General features: G+C 46.9%; 1 protein-coding gene across 2 annotated transcripts; it reads right to left on the minus strand.

Annotated features, from left to right (window-relative positions):
* Positions 1 to 285: 285 nt before the first annotated feature.
* Positions 286 to 23,941, minus strand: LOC126213126 (uncharacterized). Of its 2 annotated transcripts, XM_049940734.1 has the most exons (4): positions 23,824 to 23,941; positions 10,617 to 10,764; positions 8,687 to 9,246; positions 286 to 836 (listed from the first exon to the last, which is right to left on the minus strand). In XM_049940734.1, exons 3-4 carry the CDS (start codon positions 9,235 to 9,237, stop codon positions 344 to 346), a joined length of 1,044 nt encoding a protein of 347 aa, XP_049796691.1. In that variant the 5' UTR covers positions 9,238 to 9,246; positions 10,617 to 10,764; positions 23,824 to 23,941; the 3' UTR covers positions 286 to 343. The 2 variants fall into 2 exon arrangements, with proteins under 2 accessions (XP_049796691.1, XP_049796690.1); XM_049940733.1 differs by lacking the exon at positions 10,617 to 10,764 and having other exon boundaries at positions 23,824 to 23,937.
* Position 23,942: the final 1 nt, after the last annotated feature.

Consider the following 23,942-nt stretch of genomic DNA (forward strand, 5'->3'; position numbering starts at 1 on the left):
CACATCGGAAGCTCACTGAAAATGATGTGTATTTGGAACATAGTCAAGATCAAATTTTAATCATTGCTGCTCTGGAGCAGTTTCAATAGAACTCCGCTCTCCTGTGCCAGTCAAACATTTGATCTACTGCCAGTAGACTAAGTGTAAAACACTACCGTTTGGGAATCTCACGGTAGTTGACGGTAGGAGTTTAGGAGGTCTCACCTGCGGAAGGAAGACCACTATGCGGAGAAGAGAGAAGTGGAAAGGAAGAGCAGGTAAATATTTGAATAATTCAATGACACGTTTCACAGTAAACCAGAAGTTTATTTGCTTTATCTGAAAATCGTACGAAAGGTCCACCTTACACCAGACGAATCCCACTCAGAATATCGACGACTGCCCTCCTGTTGTACGCCTGGGCAAGTTGTAGAGGCGTCCTACCGTATCCGGCAGCAGATCGGTCCGCTCCCAGCCGCAAGAACAGGTTGACCACGGCCGCTTCACCACACGCGGCAGCAACCTGCAGAGCCGTCTGCCCGCTGCCATCCCACGCGTCTTTGTCTGCCCCGTAAAACAGCAAGGCCAGCGCGACACCCTGTCTGCCGTATCCCGCTGCTACGTGGAGGGGCGTCTGCTGCCAGTTGTTCCGGGCACTGACATCGGCACCCGCCTCCAACAGCCAGTTTACGGCCCAGACGTCGCCGCCCTTCGCCGCCTTGTGAAGTGCCGTGTAGCCGTTTTCACACTGGCAATTTATGTCCACTCCCTGTGCCAGGATGTCTTCGAGTTGGGCCACATTTCCACGTTCTGCGGCTTCGTGCAGCCGCTTCTTCAAGGCGTCCTCCTTTGCGGCACTGGAAAACAGAGAGATTATTTTCCACAGAAATTTACTGTCACAGTAGATAGTCGCAAAATTATTAACTACACCAATTGAATGCTATAAGCCCACACGATCAGTGAGAAATGTGTATTAAGGTTTGTAAGTTTGTTCCAGGATGGGGAAGGAGATTTTGAGGTTACACAGAATTACTTGACATTTTTAGAACTCTAAGAAACGTCAGAGGGTTGGTTGGTTGGTTGTTGGGATGTTTAAGGGGGACTAAACAGCTAAGGTCATCAGTCCCCCATTCCAAAAACAGGCGAGACAGGCACGAAGTAGGTAAAACCCCAAGGGGAACGAGACTCCCCCCAGGCACTAAAAGAACACAAATGCAGCAACTAACACTACAGACAAGAAGAGGACAGACAAACACCAGACAGAAATAAACAGAAGAAAAGAAGATGGCCGGAAACTGGTTGACTGACCGCGAGACAAAAAAGGGAAAGAGTCAACCAGCAGACTAAACACCAAAACAGCAACAAATTCGGAGAGACACGAGGACAAAAGACACAGAATGGGAAAGGTGCAGGACCTCCCTAAATAGAACCATAAAAAGGACTACCACGGATAAAATTTAAAACATTGTCAGCCATTGAGGCATCGTCGCATAAAATCAAAGGCAAAGTGCCCGGGAGATTAAAAGTCCGCCGGAGGGTGCGCAGTCGGGGACACTCCAATAAAATGTGGGCAACCGTCTGCCGGGACCCACACTGACACAGGGGGGGATCCTCCTGACGCAAAAGATGGCCGTGCGTCAGGTAGGTATGGCCGATGCGCAGCCGACACAGGACGACCGAGTCCCTGCGAGAAGCCCGCAGGGAGGAACGCCACACATCGGTCGTCTCCTTGACAGCCCGCAGTTTATTCGGGGCAGTCATGCCACGCCACTCAGCAGCCCACATCCCAAGAACCTTACGGCGCAACACCAGCTGCTGGTCGCGAGCCGTAAGGCCGATCTCCAAAACTGGGGCGTCGATCGCCCCTTTGGCCAACCTGTCGACACGTTCGTTCCCTGGGATGCCAACGTGACCCGGCGTCCAAACAAAGACCACCGAACGTCCAGAGCGGGTAATGGTGGAAACAGACTCCCGAATAGAGGACACCAGAGGACATGAGGGATAGCAGCGGTCGATGGCCTGGAGGCTGCTCAGGGAGTCACTGCAGATGACAATGGACGTACCTGAGCAGGAACGCATATGCTCAAGAGCGCGCAATATGGCCACCAGCTCTGCAGTAAAAATACTGCAGCCAGCCGGCAAGGAGCGCTGTTCAACATGTGCAGCGTGAGCAAAAGCGTAGGCAGTGCGACCATCAACCAGGGAACCATCGGTGTAGACAGTCTCGCATTCCGAAAAGGAGGCGAGGAGCGCAAGAAATTGGCGACGGAGGGCCACAGGCGGAACCGAGTCCTTTGGTCCCCGTGCCAAGTCCAGACGGACGGACGGCCGGGACAAACACCAGGGAGGCGTAGGTGCACGGACCCGGAAGGGAGGCGGAGGAGGGAATGAACCCAATTCCGACAGCAGGGACTGAACGCGGACAGCGACGGAAAGCCCAGACCTAGGTCGCCGTTCGGGCAGATGGAGGACCATGGCAGGGAAAAGCAGGCGACGATTGGGATGGTCCGGCGAGCAATGCACGTGGACAGCATAGTCGGCGAGCAGTCGATGGCGGCGAATCCGCAGCGGGGGAACCCCGGCCTCCACCAGTAGACTATCCACGGGGCTGGTACGAAAAGCACCAGTTGCAAGCCGGACCCCACAGTGGTGGATGGGGTCTAACAACTTCAACACTGAGGGTGATGCAGACCCATAGGCCAGGCTCCCATAATCAAGCCGAGATTGCACAAGGGCTCTGTACAATCGCAGCAGCGTGCAGCGATCCGCACCCCAAGACGTGTGGCTGAGGCAGCGGAGGGCGTTGAGGTGCCGCCAGCATTTTTGCTTCAGCTGAGTAATATGAGGAACCCATGTGAGCCGGGCATCAAACACGAGTCCCAAGAAGCGGCAAGTGTCCACCACTTCAAGCAGGTGCCCGTCGAGGATGAGGGTGGACCGTCCGACGCCTGCAGAAGTGCATAACTCGAGTCTTGGCTGCAGAGAACTGAAAACCATGAGTCAGAGCCCATGATGCTGCCTTGCGAACGGCTACTTGCAGCCTGCGTTCGGCGACTCCCGTAGTCGTGGAGCTAAATGAGATGCAGAAGTCGTCGGCATACAAAGAAGGAGACACCGACGACCCCACGGCTGCAGCCAGACCATTAATTGCCACCAGAAATAAGGACACGCTCAACACCGAGCCCTGCGGGACCCCATTTTCCTGTGTATAAGATGAACTAGAGGCGGCACCGACTTGCACCCGGAAAGAGCGGTGCAATAGAAAGGTTTGAAGAAAAGCCGGGAGCCGACCACGAAGACCCCACTCATGCAACGTAGCAAGGATATGATGCCTCCAGGTGGTGTCATACGCCTTCCACAGATCGAAAAATACAGCAACGAGATGCTGACGTCGGGCAAAGGCCGTACGGATTGCAGATTCCAGCCGCACCAAATTGTCCGCTGCAGACTGGCCCCGACGGAAGCCACCCTGGGATGGAGCGAGAAGACCGCGTGACTCAAGGACCCAACACAAACGCCGCCCCACCATACGTTCGAGCAATTTGCACAAAACGTTGGTGAGGGTAATGGGACGATAGCTGTCCACCGCCAGTGGGTCCGCACCGGGCTTCAAGATGGGGACAATAAGACCCTCTCGCCATTGCGACGGGAACACGCCTTCGCTCCAAATGCGGTTAAATACCGCGAGAATGTGTCTCTGGCAGTCCCTGGAGAGATGCTTCAGCATCTGCGCGTGGATGCAGTCCGGTCCTGGTGCTGTATCAGGGCAATCGGCGAGGGCAGCGAGGAATTCCCTCTCGCTGAAGGGAGCATTGTATGTTTCAGAACGACGCGTGCGGAATGATAACGGCGTCCGCTCGGCACGCTCCTTGAGAGAGCGAAAGGCAGGGGGATAAGTTGCAGTCGCAGAGCTCTGAGCGAAGTGCGCAGCAAGGTGTTCAGCAATGGCGGCAGCGTCCGTGCAGACAGCGCCGTCCAAGGAGATCCCAGCGACACCCATAGGGGTCTGGTGTCCATAAATCCGCCGTATCCGGGACCACACGAGCGAGGGGGAGACACGAGAGCCCAAGGATGAAACATACCGCTCCCAGCACTCCTGCTTACGCCGTGTAATAAGACGACGGGCCAAGGCACGGAGCCTCTTAAAGGCAATGAGGGTTTCGACAGACGGGTGCCGCCGATGACGCTGGAGGGCCCGCCGACGGTCGCGAATAGCTTCAGCAATCTCCGGCGACCACCAGGGTACAGCCTTCCTCCGAGGGAGTCCAGAAGAGCGGGGGATGGCAGCCTCGGCCGCCGAAATGATGGACGTAGTTAAGTCACGGACCACATCGTCAATGTCACCCTGCGGGGGAGACTGAACGGTTGCCGCGGAAGTGAAACTCGGCCAGTCAGCCCTGTGGAGAGCCCAGCGGGGCAGGCGCCCAGATGAATGACACTGGGGCAGTGACAAATAGATGGGAAAATGGTCACTACCACACAGGTCAGGATGCACTCTCCAGTGGAGAGATGGGACAAGGCCGGGGCTGCAAAGAGAGAGATCGATGGCCGAGAACGAGCCGTGGGCCACACTGAAATGTGTGGGAGCACCGGTGTTCAGGAGGCTAAGGTCGAGCTGAGCCAACAAATGCTCCACGGCACGACCGCGGTCATCGGAGACAGCCCCACCCCATAGAGGGTTGTGGGCATTGAAATCGCCCAGCAACAAGAAAGGTGGCGGCAGTTGTGCTATCAGAGCAGCCAGGACATGCTGTGCGACAGCACCATCCGGTGGAAGGTAAAAACTGCAGACGGTAACAGCCTGTGGCGTCCACACCCGAACAGCGACAGCCTCTAAAGCCGTTTGTAGAGGTACAAACTCGCTGTGTAGAGAGTTAAGGACATATATGCAGACGCCACCAGACACCCTTTCATAAGCTGCCCGGTTCTTAAAATAACCCCGATAGCCACGGAGGGCGGGGGTTCGCAGTGCTGGAAACCAAGTTTCCTGCAGAGCAATGCAAAGGAAAGGATGAAGGCTGATAAGTTGGCGGAGCTCAGCTAGATGGTGGAAGAAACCGCTGCAGTTCCACTGGAGGATGGTATTAGCCATGGATGGGAAAGGCGTGAGGGACTGGGGAGGCAGATTACGCCTCCGAGGCCCCTGCTGCTACTGAGTCACCACCTGGAGAACAGCCAGCCAGTGCGTCCGAGGGACTGGCGAGATCCATGTCCTCAGCGGACGCCAGAATCTCCACCTCATCCTCAGACGCAGAGCTTGTAGGAAGCGGTGGAATGGGCGCCACCGCAATGTCGGTAGCCTTGGGGAGTTTCTTCTTCTTCTGCTTCTCGCGCTGAGCCTTTGGTGGTTCAGGCTGCGAGGGCGTCACTGGGTCAGTCTCTGGGACAGACGACGACCGTGTGTCCCGACGACCAGGGACCGGCGGTTGTTTGAGCCACTTGTGGCTGTCGGCTTTGGAACCGGTCGGAACGTGTGAAGGGAGGTCCCCAAGGGACCCCTTCCTGACGAGAGTAGCCGAAAAGTCTTACGCTTCTCCGGCTGGGAAGGGGGGACTGACGTCCCCGATGGTTGGGGGGGTGTTGCTCCTGAAGTAGATGGAGCAGGAGCAACAGGAGGTTTAGTGCCCCCCACCATCAAGGGGGCAGGTGTGGCACTTCGACTCTGAGAGCTGACTGGAGCAGATGGAATTGTAGGAGTGACAGTTGCGGCATAAGAAGCCGTCATGTGCACTGGGTGAAGCCGGTCATATTTCCGCTTCGCCTCAGTGTACGGCAGGCGGTCGAGAGTCTTTATATCCATGATCTTCCGCTCCTTCTGCAGAATCGGACAGTCTGGCGAGCAAGGCGGATGGTGCGCACCACAGTTCACACAGATTGGAGGTGGGGCACAGGGATGATCAGGATGGGATGGTCGACCGCAATCGCGACAGACGAGGTCGGAAGCACAGCGTGAAGACATGTGGCCGAACTTCCGACACTTGAAGCACCGCATCGGGGGAGGGATATAAGGCCTGACATCACAACGGTACACCATCACCTTGACCTTCTCAGGTAACGTGTCACCCTCGAAGGCCAAGATGAAGGCACCGGTGGCAACTTGACGATCCCTCGGACCCCGGTGGACGCGCCGGACGAAATGGACACCTCGGCGCTCCACGTTGGCGCGCAGCTCGTCATCGGACTGTGAAAGGAGATCCCTGTGGAAGATAATGCCCTTGACCATGTTCAGACTTTTATGGGGCGTGATAGTGACGGAGACATCCCCCAGCTTAGTACAAGTGAGCAAGGCCCGGGACTGGGCGGAGGACGCCGTTTTTATCAACACCGATCCGGACCGCATCTTTGACAAGCCCTCCACCTCCCCAAACTTGTCCTCTAAATGCTCGACAAAGAACTGAGGCTTCACGGACATAAAAGATTCCCCATCAGCTCTGGTACAGACAAGATATCTGGGCGAATATAGCTCACTTGCATTTAATGCCTGTCGTTCCTCCCATGGTGTGGCGAGGGAGGGGAACGATTTGGGGTCATAAACGTTACCTTTGAAATGGGCCCTAGAACGCTTAGAGACTGCTGGTGGCTGGCCACCAGCAAGAGAAGATGTGCCACGCTTCATTGCGTGTCATCCACCCTGATGCCACCTACTCCGACCAAGGGCCCTCCCCACGGGCGCCACCCAGCCACAGCAAAGGCCACCTGGCAGGATGGCCATTGCCGGGAGTCCCGATGCCCCAAGGAGATAGGCATCTACTCCTTGGCATACGTGGGGAGTTAACGGCGCAGGCATCAGTAGAGCGATCCCTGTGTTGTCAGGGGGCTACAACCAAGAGGGTACATGGCGGCCCCACCACAACGGACTGGCTACCGTGCTGGATGTTAGGTGACATGTGGTCCATGGTCGCCGTCAATGCAGAAAATGGCCCTGCACAGTGTTTGGCAGAAAGTGTACGCAGGAGCGTATCCGTGCCCAAGCGATGGAGAGCGGGCAGGACTGCAATGCAACGACGAAGAAGATGGCGAAAGTTCTGAACACAACATGGACACAAGGCACCAAGTAAGGCGCCCTTCCCCAATTGGCTCGCTCTTCGGAATAATTTAGAAAGATGGAGGTCAAACCCGAGAGGGGACCATCACATAAGGCCGAAACATTTGAGACTCCTTTTAGTCGCCTCTTACGACAGGCAGGAATACCGCGGGCCTATTCTTACCCCCGAACCCGCAGGGGGGGCGTCAGAGGGTGGTGTAGCAAATTAGACCCGACACAGGAAGCAGAAACCAGACAGATACACAGATCTGACAACTACTGCTCTGGTACAAAGTGCTGCTCAGCCTTTTTTGAGAAACTGTCAATAAATTTTACTAGCCTGTCAGATACCACACAAGAAATCCAGCCATCTGACAAGTTACATTAACGCTACCGATTACGGCAGCGTGTCCTCGTACTGCTTATCGGTCCAGCCCTTCACACTACCCTTTCACCGAACACTCGTTGCTGTGACAGATGTTTAATCTTAGATAAAAAAAATACACCTGTGGGAAGTTACTATCAAGACTAAAGAAATAGTTGTGACAGTTATTTTTCTCTCAATACACTTGAGCATATCACACTCACGTTATACCTGACTACATGATTTACAGATAAATATTCATTCCATTGTGATCTATTAGGTCAACTATAGATGTCTCCAAATATACCACAATGATTATTGGTATAACATTTTTTCCCTTCAAAACAAATGTTCATCATAACAAAAGAAGACATTTGTTAAATAAAAGCCCAGAAGAAAGAAATGAATATCAATATTGTTGGCTGCCGCCACCTCTAATTCTGCAAGTACTGCTGCCCGATGACTAGCGACATCCGACGGTATTAGACAGGATCGTGAAACTTTCCCGCTGTTTCTTGAAAATTGTTTGGTATTAGAGCAGCTTTTGAGAGATTTAAGCAAGAAGCACAGCAAAAAGTAAGCAAAAGATGAGCAGGAAGAACTATTTGGTGTATTCACCCACAGCACGCACTTCTCCCAGCAACATATCAAGTAAGTGGATTGTATACAGCAGCAACTGTGGTAGATGGGAACATGTTATTCTGAAGCCTATCTTATATGGAAGTATTTTTTTTATATTGAAATATCCAGCCCCGTAAACCTTTTAGACAACTGCTCATCTGAGCTAATGTCACCCAAAATTTAATTCCAGCACAGCATACTGAATTTGTATACAAGGTTTTCTATGACAACTGTAACGTTTTAAATCACTACATTCAGTTAAAACGAAAATGGAGAACAGTGCACATGCAAAATATACTTAGCACCCACAGCAGTCAGATTAAGAATATTACTCTGTATAAGGAAGTAAAATTCTGCTAAGTTTTTTGGGTCTCATTAACTAGGCAAGTATACATTTATGTCCCAAATCTGCACTAAATTTTCACCGCAACTGATTGTAAACTGCAACACTGCCTTCAAAAATACAGCAAAAGGATGTGAAGGTTCCATTATATCTTCAAAGCACAAAAATGCTTACGGAGTGTCTCCTTACAGAATACGCATACTGATAGTCCCGAGTGCGGATCATGTGGAATATGCGAGATTTACACTAGTGAAATACAAACCTCCAACCGTTCCTCTGGGAAGCGTTCGAGAGAAGGCTCACTACTTTGTAGGTGCTACTTACAAAGACAAACGAAATTAGAAGTTTAACTAACCAGATTTTCGCTTCAACCAACTGCGAGATTTGCGTCATCAGTCGCGGGCAGCAGGCCACTCCCTCTCGCCAGCCCTCCGTCTTGCGGGCCTCCGGAGGGTCCCGGGATATCACCTCGACGGCGGCACCGAGCAGGCGCGAGCAACAGTGCTGCCAGGCCAGCACCGCACACTCCGCCACATTCTCTACAGACAAATCCTGCAGCAACCGGTCCTCGCAAGCCTCCTTCAGCAGAGGGAGGTCGTATTTGTCGGCAGCCGCCAGCAGCTCTGCCGCAAATTCTTTCCCCTCCGGGACCTCGTCCGTGTACACGTAGCGGACGAGCTGCCGCATAGTGGCGGCCTCTACGTCCGGTATCTGGACGCGGCCACTGGCAGCTTCCTCCGTGTCGTGCCGCAGTAACATAGCTGCGAAGACCGGGCTCCTGGCAGCGAGTATTAAGCTGTGCGCCTCTATTTCACCACCTCGGACACACAGCGTAACGTCGGCACCCGTGCCCGACGTCAGGAGCTCTGACATCGCGTGAACCAAACTGCCTCTGTTATTGGCCATGCTTAGCACCTGAAATTGGGAGGTAAAAACGACACATTAAAAGCTGCCCAGTTTCTGATACAGTAATTTAACACAACTCGATAATGGCAAGTGAAGTTTGTTTAAACAAACACTTCAATTTCACCACTTTACCTTCAGCACGTATAAATAAATACAATTAAAGACAGAAAGCAGGTTGCACATGTCTCAGTGATATCCGAGCTAGAGAACAAGCTGTAGTATTGAGTAAAGTCCACTGCCACCACAAATGTAAAAAATCCTCCAGCCTTACTTTAAAAAAGCAAAATGTTTACATTATACCCAATATCTATAATACTCCAGGCTTTAGGCACGAGCAGTGCAGATCATTCTTAAACAAGAAACAAAATCAGTGATACAACAATCTGGCCGAGATAAAAGCTCTGCCGACAGCAGTGAAAATTCCATCACAGACCAGCAAACTAACAATTACTTCAACATAGTAGCAAGCATTGGTACCAATAATAAACTGGCAAATGCAGATGCATTAGTTTTACTTTTGACGCAAGGCACGTACTACCGACATGTAGTCTCAAAATTACATTAGGTAAATAGAGAGTTGTAACTGTGTTGGCTCTAATGGTGTTCATAGCATATTTAAAATGTTGTGGAGGTTCCTAGAAATAACCTTAAGCTATCTGTGTTATTAATGACTCATGGCATAACTGACAGGACTTAATATCCTGCACTGACACCCAGCTATACATATTTTACAAAAAGATTTTGAGAAAATAGCCTGGGATACAACACACCCATTCATCAAACAGAAACTTAGCTGTGTGCGTCTGGCATTCATGCAGGATTCTCCACAGGGAACAATACACTACCTCACAAGATAAGTGCAGCTGACTGTGTGCACTATGTATTGTGACATCTATTCACAATGGTTAGACATGCAAACTAAATGTTACATTAAACTAGAGTCCATATGTCAAGGATTTAATCAGAAACGACGACACCCCCCCCCCCCAAAGTTGTTTGGGAGTTAACAAAATCTTTGTCACAGTAACAGATATGTGAGATCTACAATGAACTGGAGACAACGCAAACCTGTCAAGATGGTTGGTTTGTGGTGGTTGAAGGGACCAGACTACAAAGGCCATCGGTCCCTTTTTCCACAATCATGAAACACCCACAAGGAACAAAAACAAGCAACAGAGATGACAAGGGATGACAGAACAAGAAAACATAGACAAAGACCAGAAAAGAGGAATTAAAAACACACAGTGTTTTACAGTAATTGGCCAACCACGGACATTATAGGCCTTTGTGGTATAACTACTAGAGCCTCAATATATAAAACCTCAAAAGTCATATTTGTATCTTCCTTGACAGTATTCTCTCAATTAATGTAGACTTACCTATATTTGTATCACCATAAAGATATAACTGCTTTTTCCGTACCTCCGTGGACCGAAAGGCCTTATTATACCACCGTACAACGCGGCCCGCCCAGCCATTGTACTTCAAATGACACTCCGTCAGGCACCTAATGACCAAACGATTAGCCTGGAATGATTCAAAGTATTTCTCAATAAATCGAATACGGGACCAATTATTTACTAAAAATGGGTCAGTGTAATCTATTACATTAGTACGTTCGGCCCACCTACGCAAACAAACATTAAATGATAAAGCCGAGTCATTACAATTGGAAATAGGAACAGAATCATACTTAGTAATGTAAATGATAAGGATTTTCGACTATGACAATTCTGAATGTCAAAAACACCGTTAATACTACCAAACATAAATTCAAGACCACTTCGAACTTCGTTCAAAAGTTTCTTTTCCAGCAACTTAAGGGAAAAGCCAACCACCAAGAGACACACTAAAAAGCCCAATCTAAAAGCATAAGCCAAAGGTGAGAAACAACAAAAGAGAGAGACCCTTTGAGTGACAAAAACCCCCTGCACAAATAAAACTCAAAACTAAGCCTGCCATGACAGCATCATTCATTAGAAGCGCAGGGAGCACATCAGGCAGTGCAAATGTCTGCCGGAGCACAGTTATATGTGGACAGTCCAACAAAATATCGACCACTGTCAATGCTGAACCGTAGTGACAGAGGTGGGTCCTCGCGGCACAATAAATAACCGTGCGTCATCCAGGTGTAGCCAATGCGCAGCCGGCAGAGCACAACAGTCCTTGCGAGAGACCCGGAGGAAGAGCGCCACACACCGGTAGTCGGCTCGACAATCCGAAGTTTGCCGAGTGAAGGCAGGGTGCGCCATTCATCAGCCCAGGTACCGAGAACCTTCTGCCGCAAAACTGAATGGAGATCACACTCCGAAAGGCCGATCTCCAAAGCTGGTGCACCGACAGCCTGTTTGGCCAGTGTTCATTACCCGGGATGCCGACACGATTTGGGGTCCACACCGAAACCACGGAGCGGCCGCAATGGGCGGGAGAGTGGACGGACTCCTGGAGAGCCGTCACCAGACGAGAGCGAGGGAAACACTGGTCGATAGCTCGTAAACCGCTCAGCGAGTTACTACAGATAACGAAGGACTCACCTGAGCAGGAGCGGATATACTCTAGGGCACGAGACACGGTGACCAGCTCGGCAGTGAAAACACTGCAGCCAGACGTTGATGAGCGTCGTTCAGAATGATCCCGAGAGTAAGAACAGGGAATTGCAGATTCCGTGGCAGAAACGATGCCGGTGGTGATCGTGGGAACCACCACATCAGTGGCACCACGAGAAAGAGGCTCAAGAGTGGCAATGCAGGTGAACGAGTCCCAGTCAGCCTTATTCAAAGCCCATCTGGGGCGGCGCCGAGGTGAGTGGTGCTGGGGCAGTGACAGAAAGATCGGAAAGTGGTCACTACGGCACAAGTCGTCATGCACACTCCAATGGACAAACGGTAGAAGGCTGGGGCTGTAGACAAAGGTCGATGGCCGAGTACATGCCGTGTGCCACACTGAAATGTGTGGAGGCATCATTATTTAATAGAGAAAGGTCGAGCTGTGCCAACACTTTCTCAGTGACAGTGCCTCTGCCTGTTGCCACCAATCCACCCCACAAAGGGTTAAGGGGGGTTTAAGTCCCCCCCAATAACAGAAAAGGTGGTGGCAACTGGGCTACCAGCGCGGCCAATACATGCAGCGGGTCATCACCATGCGGAAGATAGAGACTGCGGACAGTTAACAGCCTAAGGCATCAAAACCCGAACAGCGACAGCCTCTAAAGGTGTCTGAAGAGGGACAATTGCTGTAAAGAGTGTTAAGGACGTAGACACAGACTCCACCAGATACCCTCTCGTAAGCTGCCGGATTCTTATAATAACCCAAATAGCCACGGAGGGCGGGGGTTCGCATCACCGGAAACCCCGTTTCCTGGAGAGCAATGCAGAAGAAAGGGTGAAGGCTGAGAAATAGTCAGACCTCAGCAAGGTGGTGGAAAAAACTGCTGCAGTTCAACTGGAGGACGACATTGTCCACGGAGGAAAAAGTCGTGAAGAGATCGAGGTGGTAGGTTACACCGCCGGATCACCTGCTGCCACCAACCGAGTACCCGTACGATCGACTTTCACGGTGTCCAAGGGTCCTGCGAGATCTAGGACCTCAGTACAGGCCAGAATCTCGGCAGAGCTCGTACGTTCCAGTGGGGTGGGCCCACCGTAAGTTCCTTCATCTCAGAGGTCTTCTTGGACATTTCTCGCTGCTCCTCGGGTTTCACTGGCTGGGAGGGCTTCACTGATTCAGTCTCTGGGACTGGGGAGGATCGTGAAGCCCTACAACCAGCTGCTTGTGGGCACTTACACCACTGGCGGGCATCATCCTTCTCACCGGTGGAATCCTGGGAAGAGAGGGACCCAAGGGACCACTTCTGACAAGGGAACCTCCCCATCGCACCCCCCTCAGATTTAGTTATAAGTTGGCACAGTGGATAGGCCTTGAAAAACTGAATACAGATCAATTGAGAAAACAGGAAGAAGTTGTGTGGAACTGTGAAAAAATAAGCAAAATATACAAACTGAGTAGTTCATGGGAAGATAGGCGACATTAAGGACTCTTAGAACACAGAAGCACCGTGGTCTCGTGGTAACGTGAGCAGCTGCGGAACAAGAGGTCCTTGGTTCAAATCCTCCATCGAGTGAAAAGTTTAATTTTTTTTAATTTTCAGTTTATGTGACAAACTATTGTGTTTTCATCACTTTTTTGGGAGTGATTATCACATCCACAAGAAAACCTAAATCGGGCAAGGTAGAAGAATCATTTTACCCATTCGCCAAGTGTACAAGTTAGGTGGGTCGACAACATATTCCTGTCATGTGACGCACATGCCGTCACCAGTGTCGTATAGAATATATCAGACGTGTTTTCCTGTGGAGGAATCGGTTGACCTATGACCTTGCGATCAAATGTTTTCGGTTCCCATTGGAGAGGCACGTCCTTTCGTCTACTAATTGCACGGTTTTGCGGTGCAGTCGCAAGACACAAACACTAAACTTATTAAAGTGAACAGAGACGTCAATGAACGAACGGACAGATAATAACGATGTAAAAATGAAGAAAGTAAAATTCTCACTGGAGGGAAGACTTGAACCAAGGACCTTTCGTTCTGCAGCTGCTCACGCTACCACGAGACCACGGCGCTCCTGAGCTCAAATTGTCCATGATGTTGCCTATGTGGCCCATGGACTACTCAGTTTGTATATTTTGCTTATTTTTTCACAGTTCCACGCAACTTCTTCCTGTTTTCTCAATTGATCTGTGTTCAGTTTATCAAGGCCTATCCACTGTGCCAACTTATAACTAAATCTGAGGGGGGTGCGATGGGGAGGTTCCCCTGTGAGCAAGAAGAGCCAAAGAAGTTTGACACTTCTCCAGCTCAGAAGTGGGGATGAACGTCCCCGATGGGTGGGGGATGTTGTTCCTGAAGTAGGTGGCGCGGGAGCAACAGAGAGTGACGTGCCCCTCAGGTCAAGGGGGCAGATGTAGTGTTACGGCTTTGGGTGCCGACTGGAATTCACTGAACTTGACGGGGCTACCACTGTTGTCATAAGGGCGGCATAAGACTGAGTCATTCGCACAAGATGGAGTCGTTCGTATTTCCTCTTAGCCTCAGTGTCGGTCAGTCAGTCCGGGGTCTTCTATAACGTGATTTTCTGTTCTTTCTGTAAAATCCTGCAGCCTGGTGAGGAAGGTGAATGATGCTCTCTGCTGTCGGCACAGATGGGAGGCAGGGCACACGGAGTGATGGGATGTGATGGGTGTTCGAAAACTCAACATGTGACACTGGAAGTACAGCATGAAGACATACGGCTGAAGTTCCGGCCCTTAAACCACAGCATCAGGGGAGGGATATAGAGCTTGACGTCACAGTGGTAGGCCATCACATTGACCTCCTCAGGCAATGTATCACCATCAAAGGCCGAGATGAAGGCACCGGTGGCAACCCGATTATCCTTCGGACCTCGATCAACGTGGCAGATGAAATTAACATCTCACCACTCTAAACTGGCGTGCAGCTCGTCATCAGACTGCAAAAGAAGGTCCCTGTGGAACATAATAACCTGGATCATATTTAAGGTCTTATGGGGAACAATTGTAACTGAAACATCCCCAACTTGTCACAAGCGAGTAAAGACCGTGACTGGGCAGAGGATGATTTTTTTTATCAAAACTGACCCAAAACGTGTGAGATTGTTTTGGTCGACTATTACGACAGGCAGGAATACCGCAGGGCTATCCTAACCCCCGGACCCACAGGGGGACAAACCTGTCAAGAAGCTCTGTTAAAATTCATACATTCGAATTTAGTTGGTGTACTGAGAATAGCATTAAGCATGAAGTGAAAGGAAGTTGCCATATTTAGTGCATTAATAGCACTACGATTAGCTCGTCTTATTACTGTACAGTGAGATGACAACAGTCACGGTATAGCAATGTACACATATACTGATGGTGGTAGTATCATGTACACAGGGAATAAAGGGAGCAAAGCTGTCATTTGTAGTCAGGTGAAAAAGGTTTCTGAAGTGATTATGGCCGCACGACTGGAATTAAACTTTCCGTGCGGAATGGTAGTTGCAGGTAGATGTACGGCACATTCTATTTCGGAAAGCATTACACAGTTCATTATTCCGAAATCCACAATGTCTCGAGTCTGCCGAGAGTACCAAATTCCAACCGTTACATCTTGCCACGGGCAACACTGCTGCGGCACTGGCAAAGGGTTGTCAGTGGTAACATGCAAGCAACAATGTGTGAAATAACGACAGAAGCCAATGTGGGAAATACAATGAATGTATCTGTTAGGACAGTGAGGTGAAATGGACTATGGAAGCAGACTACAATGCGAGTGCCTCTGCTAACAGTACATCGCTTCCAGTGCCCGTCCTAGCCTCGTGATCGCATCGTTTGGACGCTCGATGACTGGAAAAACCACGGCAAGGTCAGACGAATCCCAATTTCAGACGGCGGAGTTCTAGTGTAGCACAGAGCCTACGAAGCCACAGTTGTCAATAAGGCACTGTGCAACTTGGTGATGGCTCAATAATGGTGGGGGCTATGTTTACATTACACGGAACTGATCACTTACCGGGAAAGGTTATTTTCGGCTACCTTAAGACCATTTGCAGCCAGTCAAGGACAATGGTCCTGAACAGTGATGGATTTTTTTATGAATGATAATGTGCCATGTTACAGGGACACAACTGTTACCAATTGTTTGAAGAACGTTGCGGATAATTCGCGTTAATGATGTGGCCACCCAGACTGCCCAATGTGAATCCCATCTAACATTTAAGGGATCTAATAGGGAGGTCAGTTTGAGCACAAAATGATGCACGAGGAATATTTTCACAATTATGGAGAGCAATAGAGGCAGCACGGCTCAATACAACTTGTTTAGTCCATACCATATTGAGTTGCTGCACTGTGCTTGGCAAAAGGTCCAAAACAATATTACGAGGTATCCCACGACTTGTTGCCTCGGTATATGCTCTTACTATTGTTGCCACCTCTGAAGGATTTCCATCTTGGTAAGATATACAGAACACATACGTGTTAATTCCATTTATAATGCAATTTATGTTACAAATAAACTGCACAATTAATACACGTCAGTTTTATAACATGTTAGACAAGTCCCTGTAGAATAATTTGATTCCTGTCAAACATACACAGCACATCAGAAACAAACTATATAGGGGATTTGGGATGCCTACAAAGCACTGCCACTAACTGGTACTGGAGAGGAGAATTCTCTATCTCACCTGATACACAAGCTAGTTGGCAATAAACTTAACATCCATGTCTGCCAATCTTTATTAACACAACCCAGAATGGAATGAAATTTTTAAAGTTACAGGTAACTCACTTTTGTCAGGTATCATTACATATACCAATATTACAAAAGCAACAACTAATATGTTCAAGAGAACCACACACCCGACCAGTGAGTGCATCACTTGTTCTGGGGAAGTTAATAGATCCATCCTTCATGAAATCCTCCCCACTCCACCAAGAGTGTCTTTCCGCCATCCATGTAACCTTCGTAACCTCTGGGTTCATCCCTATGAAATCCCCAAACCACCTTCCCTACCCTCTGGCTCCTACCCTTGTAACCGCCCCCAGTGTAAAACCTGTCCCATGCACCCTCCCACCACCTACTCCAGTCCTGTAACCTGGAAGGTGTACACGATCAAAGGCAGAGCCACGTGTGAAAGCACCCACGTGATTTACCAACTGACATGCCTGCACTGTGAAGCCTTCTATGTGGGAATGACCAGCAACAAACTGTCCATTCGCATGAATGGACACAGGCAGACAGTGTTTGTTGGTAATGAGGATCACCCTGTGGCTAAACATGCCTCGGTGCACGGCCAGCACATCTTGGCACAGTGTTACACCGTCCGGATTATCTGGATACTTCCCACAGACACTAACCTATCAGAACTCCGTAGATGAGAACTTGCCCTTCAATATATTCTCTCTTCCGGTTACCCACCAGGCCTAAGCCTCCGCTAATTTCAAGTTGCCGCCCCTCGTACCTCACCTGCATTCAACAACATCTTTGCCTCTGTACTTCCACCTCAACTGACATCTGCCCAACCTCTTTGCATTTACACATGTCTGCCTGCGTCTGTATATGTGCAGATGAATATTTGTGCGTGTGCCCGAGCGTATACTTGTCCTTTTTCCCCCTAAGGTAAGTCTTTCTGCTCCCGGGATTGGAATGACTCCTTACCCTCTCCCTTAAAACCCACACCCTTTCGTCTTTCCCTCTCCTGCCCTCTTTCCTGATGAAGCAACCTTGGGTTGCAAAAGCTTTCAAATAAATTTGTGTGTGTGTGTGTGTTTATTGTCTCTATCCACATATCAACACTTCCGTTTGGTAAGTTACAATCTCCAAAGATGCTGTAACTTACTAAACGAAGGTGTTGGTATGTTGATAGAGACAATAAAACACACACACACACACACCCACACATCAGCACATATATATATTGTCTGTCTATAGGGTGACTGACATTTTTAATTCGTACTCTGCAATATTGTTATGTAGCACTTCCAACAGGTTTACATCTACACAGCACTGAAAAAAGCTAATATGACTGAATACAAAATTCCTGAAAAAAAAAGTTTGTGTAGCTTACACCACAATAATGGACAATAAATTTCATGACTACTTCAAAATGCGTAAAAAAATTAACACGGTTGTCTGTGAGGCAAAGGAACTGTACAACTTGCAGTTTATATTCTACTGTAGGAATAAATATGAAGCCATGTGGGGAGTTAAAACAATAAAACACAATATGCTGCCAGTCTACAATTTAGCATAGAATGGCTTTCTAAAAATTTAAGATAAACACAAATTAAGAAAACTTCAGGCCTAGAGGAAGTACTAGACAAGTGCCTCATGATCAAATACCCTTTCACAGAAGGCAGATTTGTACAATTCTGCTACAGCTGTCATTGTATTTGAAACAAAATATTTAGTTCGAAACTACTGACCAAATTTGCCTTATTAGTCAGCTTCGAGTCAATGTTTACCATGTTCATACGTACATAGCATTAAGAGATCTTACAGTGTCATAAAAGGAACAGGACTTCCGAGACTACTCCAGCAACATCGGAATTTCATAAACCATATTAAAATGCTTCATTCCAGTCTAATTACACGTTTCTGTGTCCAGATGCACTCTGAAGTACCTGATATTCAGCTTTTCATGTGGTTTTCGGGATGCCAATTTTCTTGGAGGTCCAGTACTGTATTCTCATGTTTGGATCTTTATTATGGTATAATGTCATTCATCTCAGAAAATTAAAATTTCCAGTTGAAACTGAACAAGGTTGAAAGTAGCCAACAGTGCGGAATGAAACAGTTTATTTGAAACGAACTGCCTCAGCGGCGGGCGGGCGGGGGTAAGGGGGTGGGGGTGGGGGGGATAGTAGAAGCAAATTTATCTATAAAACAGACAAATAGCTTCTTTGAAACATTAATGGTTGATTGCTAATATTGTGGAAATAATATAAAATCAGAAAATTGAAAATACTAACTTATTTGGTCTTTCATGGTTATGAGAATGTATATTAATTCACTTGATGGCTCCCAGCCACAGAAATCTGTTTTGATTTCTGTTTGACGTGGGAAAGGAGCCCCCCCCCCCCCCCACTATAACACACTGCACATGCGCAAATCTGGCAGCAACGGTGCGCCAGCATCTGGCTACTTGCTGCTGCTGCTCATACGGCAAACAGCCACACTCCAAGGAGCCACAAGCGGGATAAAGGCACTACTCGTACTCTAATTCAGCTCTGCGTATGCGCACGAGCCCACTGGCAACTGCTCATACGAACTTATAGTATCCTAGTCTTCAGTTGACCCACATAACTCAATTGAAGAATGAGATACTAGTGCAAAAAAGAAAAAAGACAAGTAACATTAACCTCTGTTGACATACGAGTTTTATCCCGAACTTGAGCTGATGTTCACAGGGTAAACTGCAGTACGGTATCAAATTAGTTGCATTGCAACTTTTTTGCCTTTGCTAGCACTATTATCCTATGTAGGTCAAATGGAGTACGGGATAAAAATTTTACAGGTGTTGCTTTTTTCGCCTCTGCTACTACTAGCAACCTATTCTTCAGCTGATACTAGTACCAGCAGAAGTGAAAATATCGACAGATGTAAAATCTGTATCCCAGGTTGCTAATGCTAGTAAAGACAAAAAATCTATGTAAGTAACATTGGCATCCTGTACCGCAGTTGAAAACTGCGAAGGCAAAAAAAAAAAAAAAAAAAAAAAAAAAAAAAAAAAAAAAAAAAAAAAACACGATATACATAAAATCTGTATCCCACACTTCAACTGACCTAAACAGCTAAGCTGAAGTAAGTGGTATGAATTTTTTTCCACCTTCGATACTATTAGTATTGGATGAAAATTATCAGTGTGCTAGTGACAGTGAAAAAACCAACACTAAAATGTGTAACCCGCATTTCAGTTTATTTAGGTCAATTAAAGAATAAGATACTAGCATAGGTGAAAAAACTTCAACTGTAAAATTCGTATTCCATATTGCAGTTGACGCACCCTACCCTAAGTCTTCCATATTGATAGGAATACATAAAGTCCAAACCTACAAACAAAACCAAAAAATAAAAATTGCTCAGAATGAAAAACAATCTTCCTAAAAATCGCATACGCCCTTAGAATGAAAATATGTACTGAAAGAATTGGAATGAACAGGCAGTTTAATACAAACGACAAAAAATGTTACACAATGTCCAGCTCTATCTTTAAAAACATTCATTTATTCCAAATTACAATGATGATGCTATGCCACAGAAGATAACCCATTTATTACCTACAGCTCAATAATAAAAGCATTATTGGTTGTGAGTAAACTACAATACATTGCAGCACGTGTAGGATCCAGAATACAATCTGCTAATAACCAGCAGAACTCTCAGCAAGTGAGCTATAGTGTGATACTGCCACTGCTGCAACCCCCCCCCCCCCCCCCACACACACACACAATGAAATATTCGCACTAGTAGCTGTAACTGGCCTGGAGACACTGGAAGGTTTCATATAGATTATATAATGGTAAGACAGATCTAGGAACCAAGTTTTAAATTTTAAGACATTTCCAGGGGCAGATGAGGACTGACCACAATTATTATTTGTACATAAAAACTGAAGAAACTTCAAAAAGTCAGAAATTTAAGGTCAGCGATGAGGCCTGGATTAACTGAAAGAACAAGAGGTTTTAGAGGGGATATTATAGAAGAGCAATTCCACCCATCTGCTTTGACCCATTACGTCATGAACCTGGCGGAAATAGCTATTCCAAGAGTCTCCAATGTGGCGCCTATGATGCCACTACATACACACGGCAACAAACACGAAAAAACATAAATAAGACAATTTCATTTCCCCAAAAGTACAATCAAACTAAGGGGACAACCACGGGAAACTGGGGGTTTTAGGGTGAGGGCAAGCTAAATATAACAGTAAAAAGAACACACCATGATCCCAAAAGACAAAATGATAAACAAAAAGAAAAAATTACTACATTCCACAACAAAAATGAGCAGGAATCAGACACTTCCCTTGACCTATACAGGCGAAGATACCAAAACATCAATACCTACAACTAAAACAATGAAAATTGGAATCTGACGTTTCCCTTGACCAATATACATCAACCACAAATGACGATACCAAAACACGAACACCTACAATTACAAAAATAGGAATCTGTCATTTCAAGTGACCCATATAGGTCAACCATAACTGTTGATATAAAAAAATCAGCACCTACAACTACGAGAAGTAAAATCAAAACCACAACCAACTCTAGCACCGAGCCATACTTACGTCACACACCACAACACCCTTATGTCACGTGTCAAAGCAGACAGGTGGAATCTGACACTTCCATTGACCCATAGAGTGTTTCAGAGAGGGCATTAGGGAACAATTGACAAGAATGGGGAAAGAGATACAGCAGAGGAATGGGTAAATTTGAGAAACGAAATAGTGAAGGCAGCAGAGCATCAAGTACTTACAACTACTAGGGCTAGTAGAAATCCTTGGGTTACAGAAGAGAGAATGAATTTATTTGATGAAAGGAGAAAATTCAAAAATGCAGTAAATGAAGCAGGCAAAACTGAATACAAACGCCTCAAAAATGAGATCAGCAGGAAGTGCAAAATGGCTAAGCAGGGATGGCTAGAGGCATGATAGATACTGCCTAATGGAAAATTAGAGATCTTTGGGGAAAAGAGAATCAAGTATGAACATCAAGAGCTCAGATGGGAACACAGTTCTAAGCACAGACAGAAAAGCAGAAAGGTGGAAGGAGTATACAGAGGGTCTATACAAGGGAGATGTACTTGAGGGTAATGTTATGGAAATGGTAGAGGACATAGGTGAAGGTGAAAAGGGAGATGATGTACTGCATGAAGCATCTGACAGAGCATTGAAAAATCTAAGCTGAAATAAGAACCCAGGAGTTTACAACATTCTATTAGAACTACTGATAGCCTTAGGAGAGCCAGCCCTAACATAACTACCATCTGGTGTGCAAGATGTAAGACAGGCAAAATACCCTCAGACTTGAAGAATAGAATTATTCCAATCCCGAAGAAAGCAGGTGTTGACAGGTGTGAAAATTACCAAAATATCAGCTGCAAAATACTAATGCACATTCTTTACACACGAATGGAAAAACTGGTGGAAACCGACTGCAGGGTAGATCAGTTTGGATTCTGTAGAAATGTTGGAACACACAAGGCTACACTGCCCCTACGAATTTGTTTAGAAGATAGATTAAGTAAAGACAAACCTAAATTTTTAGGATCTGTAGACTTAGAGGAAGCTTTTGACAATGTTGACTGGAATACATTATCAAATTCTGAAGGTGGCAGGCTTCAAACAGGGAGCACAAGGCTACTCAACATGTACAGTAACCATACGGCAGTAATACCAGTTAAGGTCATGAAAGGGAGTGAGACAGGGTGTGTGTGTGTGTGGGGGGGGGGGGGGGGGGGAGTGGTAGCCTGTTCCCGATATATCTGTACATACTGAGCATGGAGTAAAGGATACAAAAGAAAAATTTCGAGTATGAATTAAAACCTACGGAGAAGGAATAAAAACTGTGAGGTCTGCTGATGACTAATTCCGTTAGCAAAGGACCTGGAAGAACGGTTGAACTGAAAGCACAGTGTCTTGAAAGGAGAATATAAGATGAACAAAAAGAAAAGCAAAGCGAGGATAATTGAATTGTGAATCAAACTGGGTGATGCTGAGGGAATTAGATTAGGAAATGACACAAAGTAGTAAATGATTTTGGCTATTTGGGGAGCAAAATAGCTGATGATGGTCGAAGCAGAGAGGATATAAAATGTAGACAAGTAAAGCATTTCTGAAGAGAAATTTCTTAACATCAAATACAGGTTAACTGTCAGTAAGTCTTTTCTGGAAGTCTTTGTATTGATTGTAGCGGTGTATAGAAGTGAAACGGACGATTAACAGTTTAAGCAAGAAGAGAATAGAAGCTTTCGAAATGTGGCACTATAGAAGAATGCTGAAGATTAGATGGGTAGATCACATAACTGATGAACTACTGAATAGAACCGGGGAGAAGACGAATTTGTGGCACAACATGACTACAATGGAGCGGTTGATAGGATACGTTCTGAGGCATCAAGGGATCACCAATTTAGTATCGGAGGGAAGTGCAGAGGATACAAATCGTACAGGGAGACCTAGGCATGAATACAGTAAACAGATTCAGAAAGATATAGGTTGCAGTAGTTACATGGAAAAGTTTTCACTGGAGAGAGCATCATCGAGATTTGCATCAAACCAGTCTTGTGTATTGATGACAAGTGGTAACCGACTACTCTGGGGCATAGCCTATTTATCACATCTTATTCAAAAAACGTACGTGGCAAAATCAGAAAACTCACAGTAAATACTGGACAAGACCCCAACTACTATTTTTATGCATATAATGTACGTACAACTAAAACTACGAGAAATGCAGGGAGATCCATTACCTAAAATTTGCAACTACTGCCCATGTTTAAGAAATCAAAACATTAAAACCTATATATGAATGCAATGCCTTAAGCAAACACATTACAGCTAACTTCACTCTTTTACGCTTATTAATCTTAACGAAAAACCGCCGTATTCACACATTCGACCTCATTCCCGAACACTAATTTGAATACCACATGCTATTCGAAACAATTTGGCTGCAAAATATGTTCAACAGTAACTGTCCTCAATCACAATGTTACCGATGGCGAGAAAATATTCTTACTTGGTAGAATGGTCAATACAATAACTGCGATTAAAAAAAACACACATGAACTAACAATTTTTACCAAGGTCTACTATTGGAATGCATAGTTAGCTTGAAGCTTACATCACATCTACAGTTACCACGACGTGGATCCAAGGGAAAGCATACTGTTTCATGAACACACAATATTTTTGCGGCGAACGAATCTACAATGTATTGTAAGCAGACCACTGAAACACTTTTTCGCATCATTGACAAAAAGTTAATAGCGCGACTAAAACGATTAGGACTTACCAGTCACAATGAATGAAGAAATACAGGCAGCGAAAAACGAACGGCAAACACAAACTCCTCTTCTGCTACTCAAATCGCCAACCCAAAACAAATAAACACGAGGGACGAGGAAATAACCA

The sequence above is a fragment of the Schistocerca nitens genome, chromosome 11 (assembly GCF_023898315.1).
Source record: "Schistocerca nitens isolate TAMUIC-IGC-003100 chromosome 11, iqSchNite1.1, whole genome shotgun sequence".
Taxonomy (NCBI): Eukaryota; Metazoa; Arthropoda; class Insecta; order Orthoptera; family Acrididae; genus Schistocerca; species Schistocerca nitens.

Bases quoted from the DNA above. Each gene is read 5' to 3' on its own strand.
- LOC126213126 (XM_049940734.1), bottom strand. From the start codon at position 9,237: ATGGCCAATAACAGAGGCAGTTTGGTTCACGCGATGTCAGAGCTCCTG. The intron at 837-8,686 runs GTTAGTTAAACT...TCTGTTTTCCAG, and splicing joins TTGGTTGAAGCGAAAATCTG to TGCCGCAAAGGAGGACGCCT.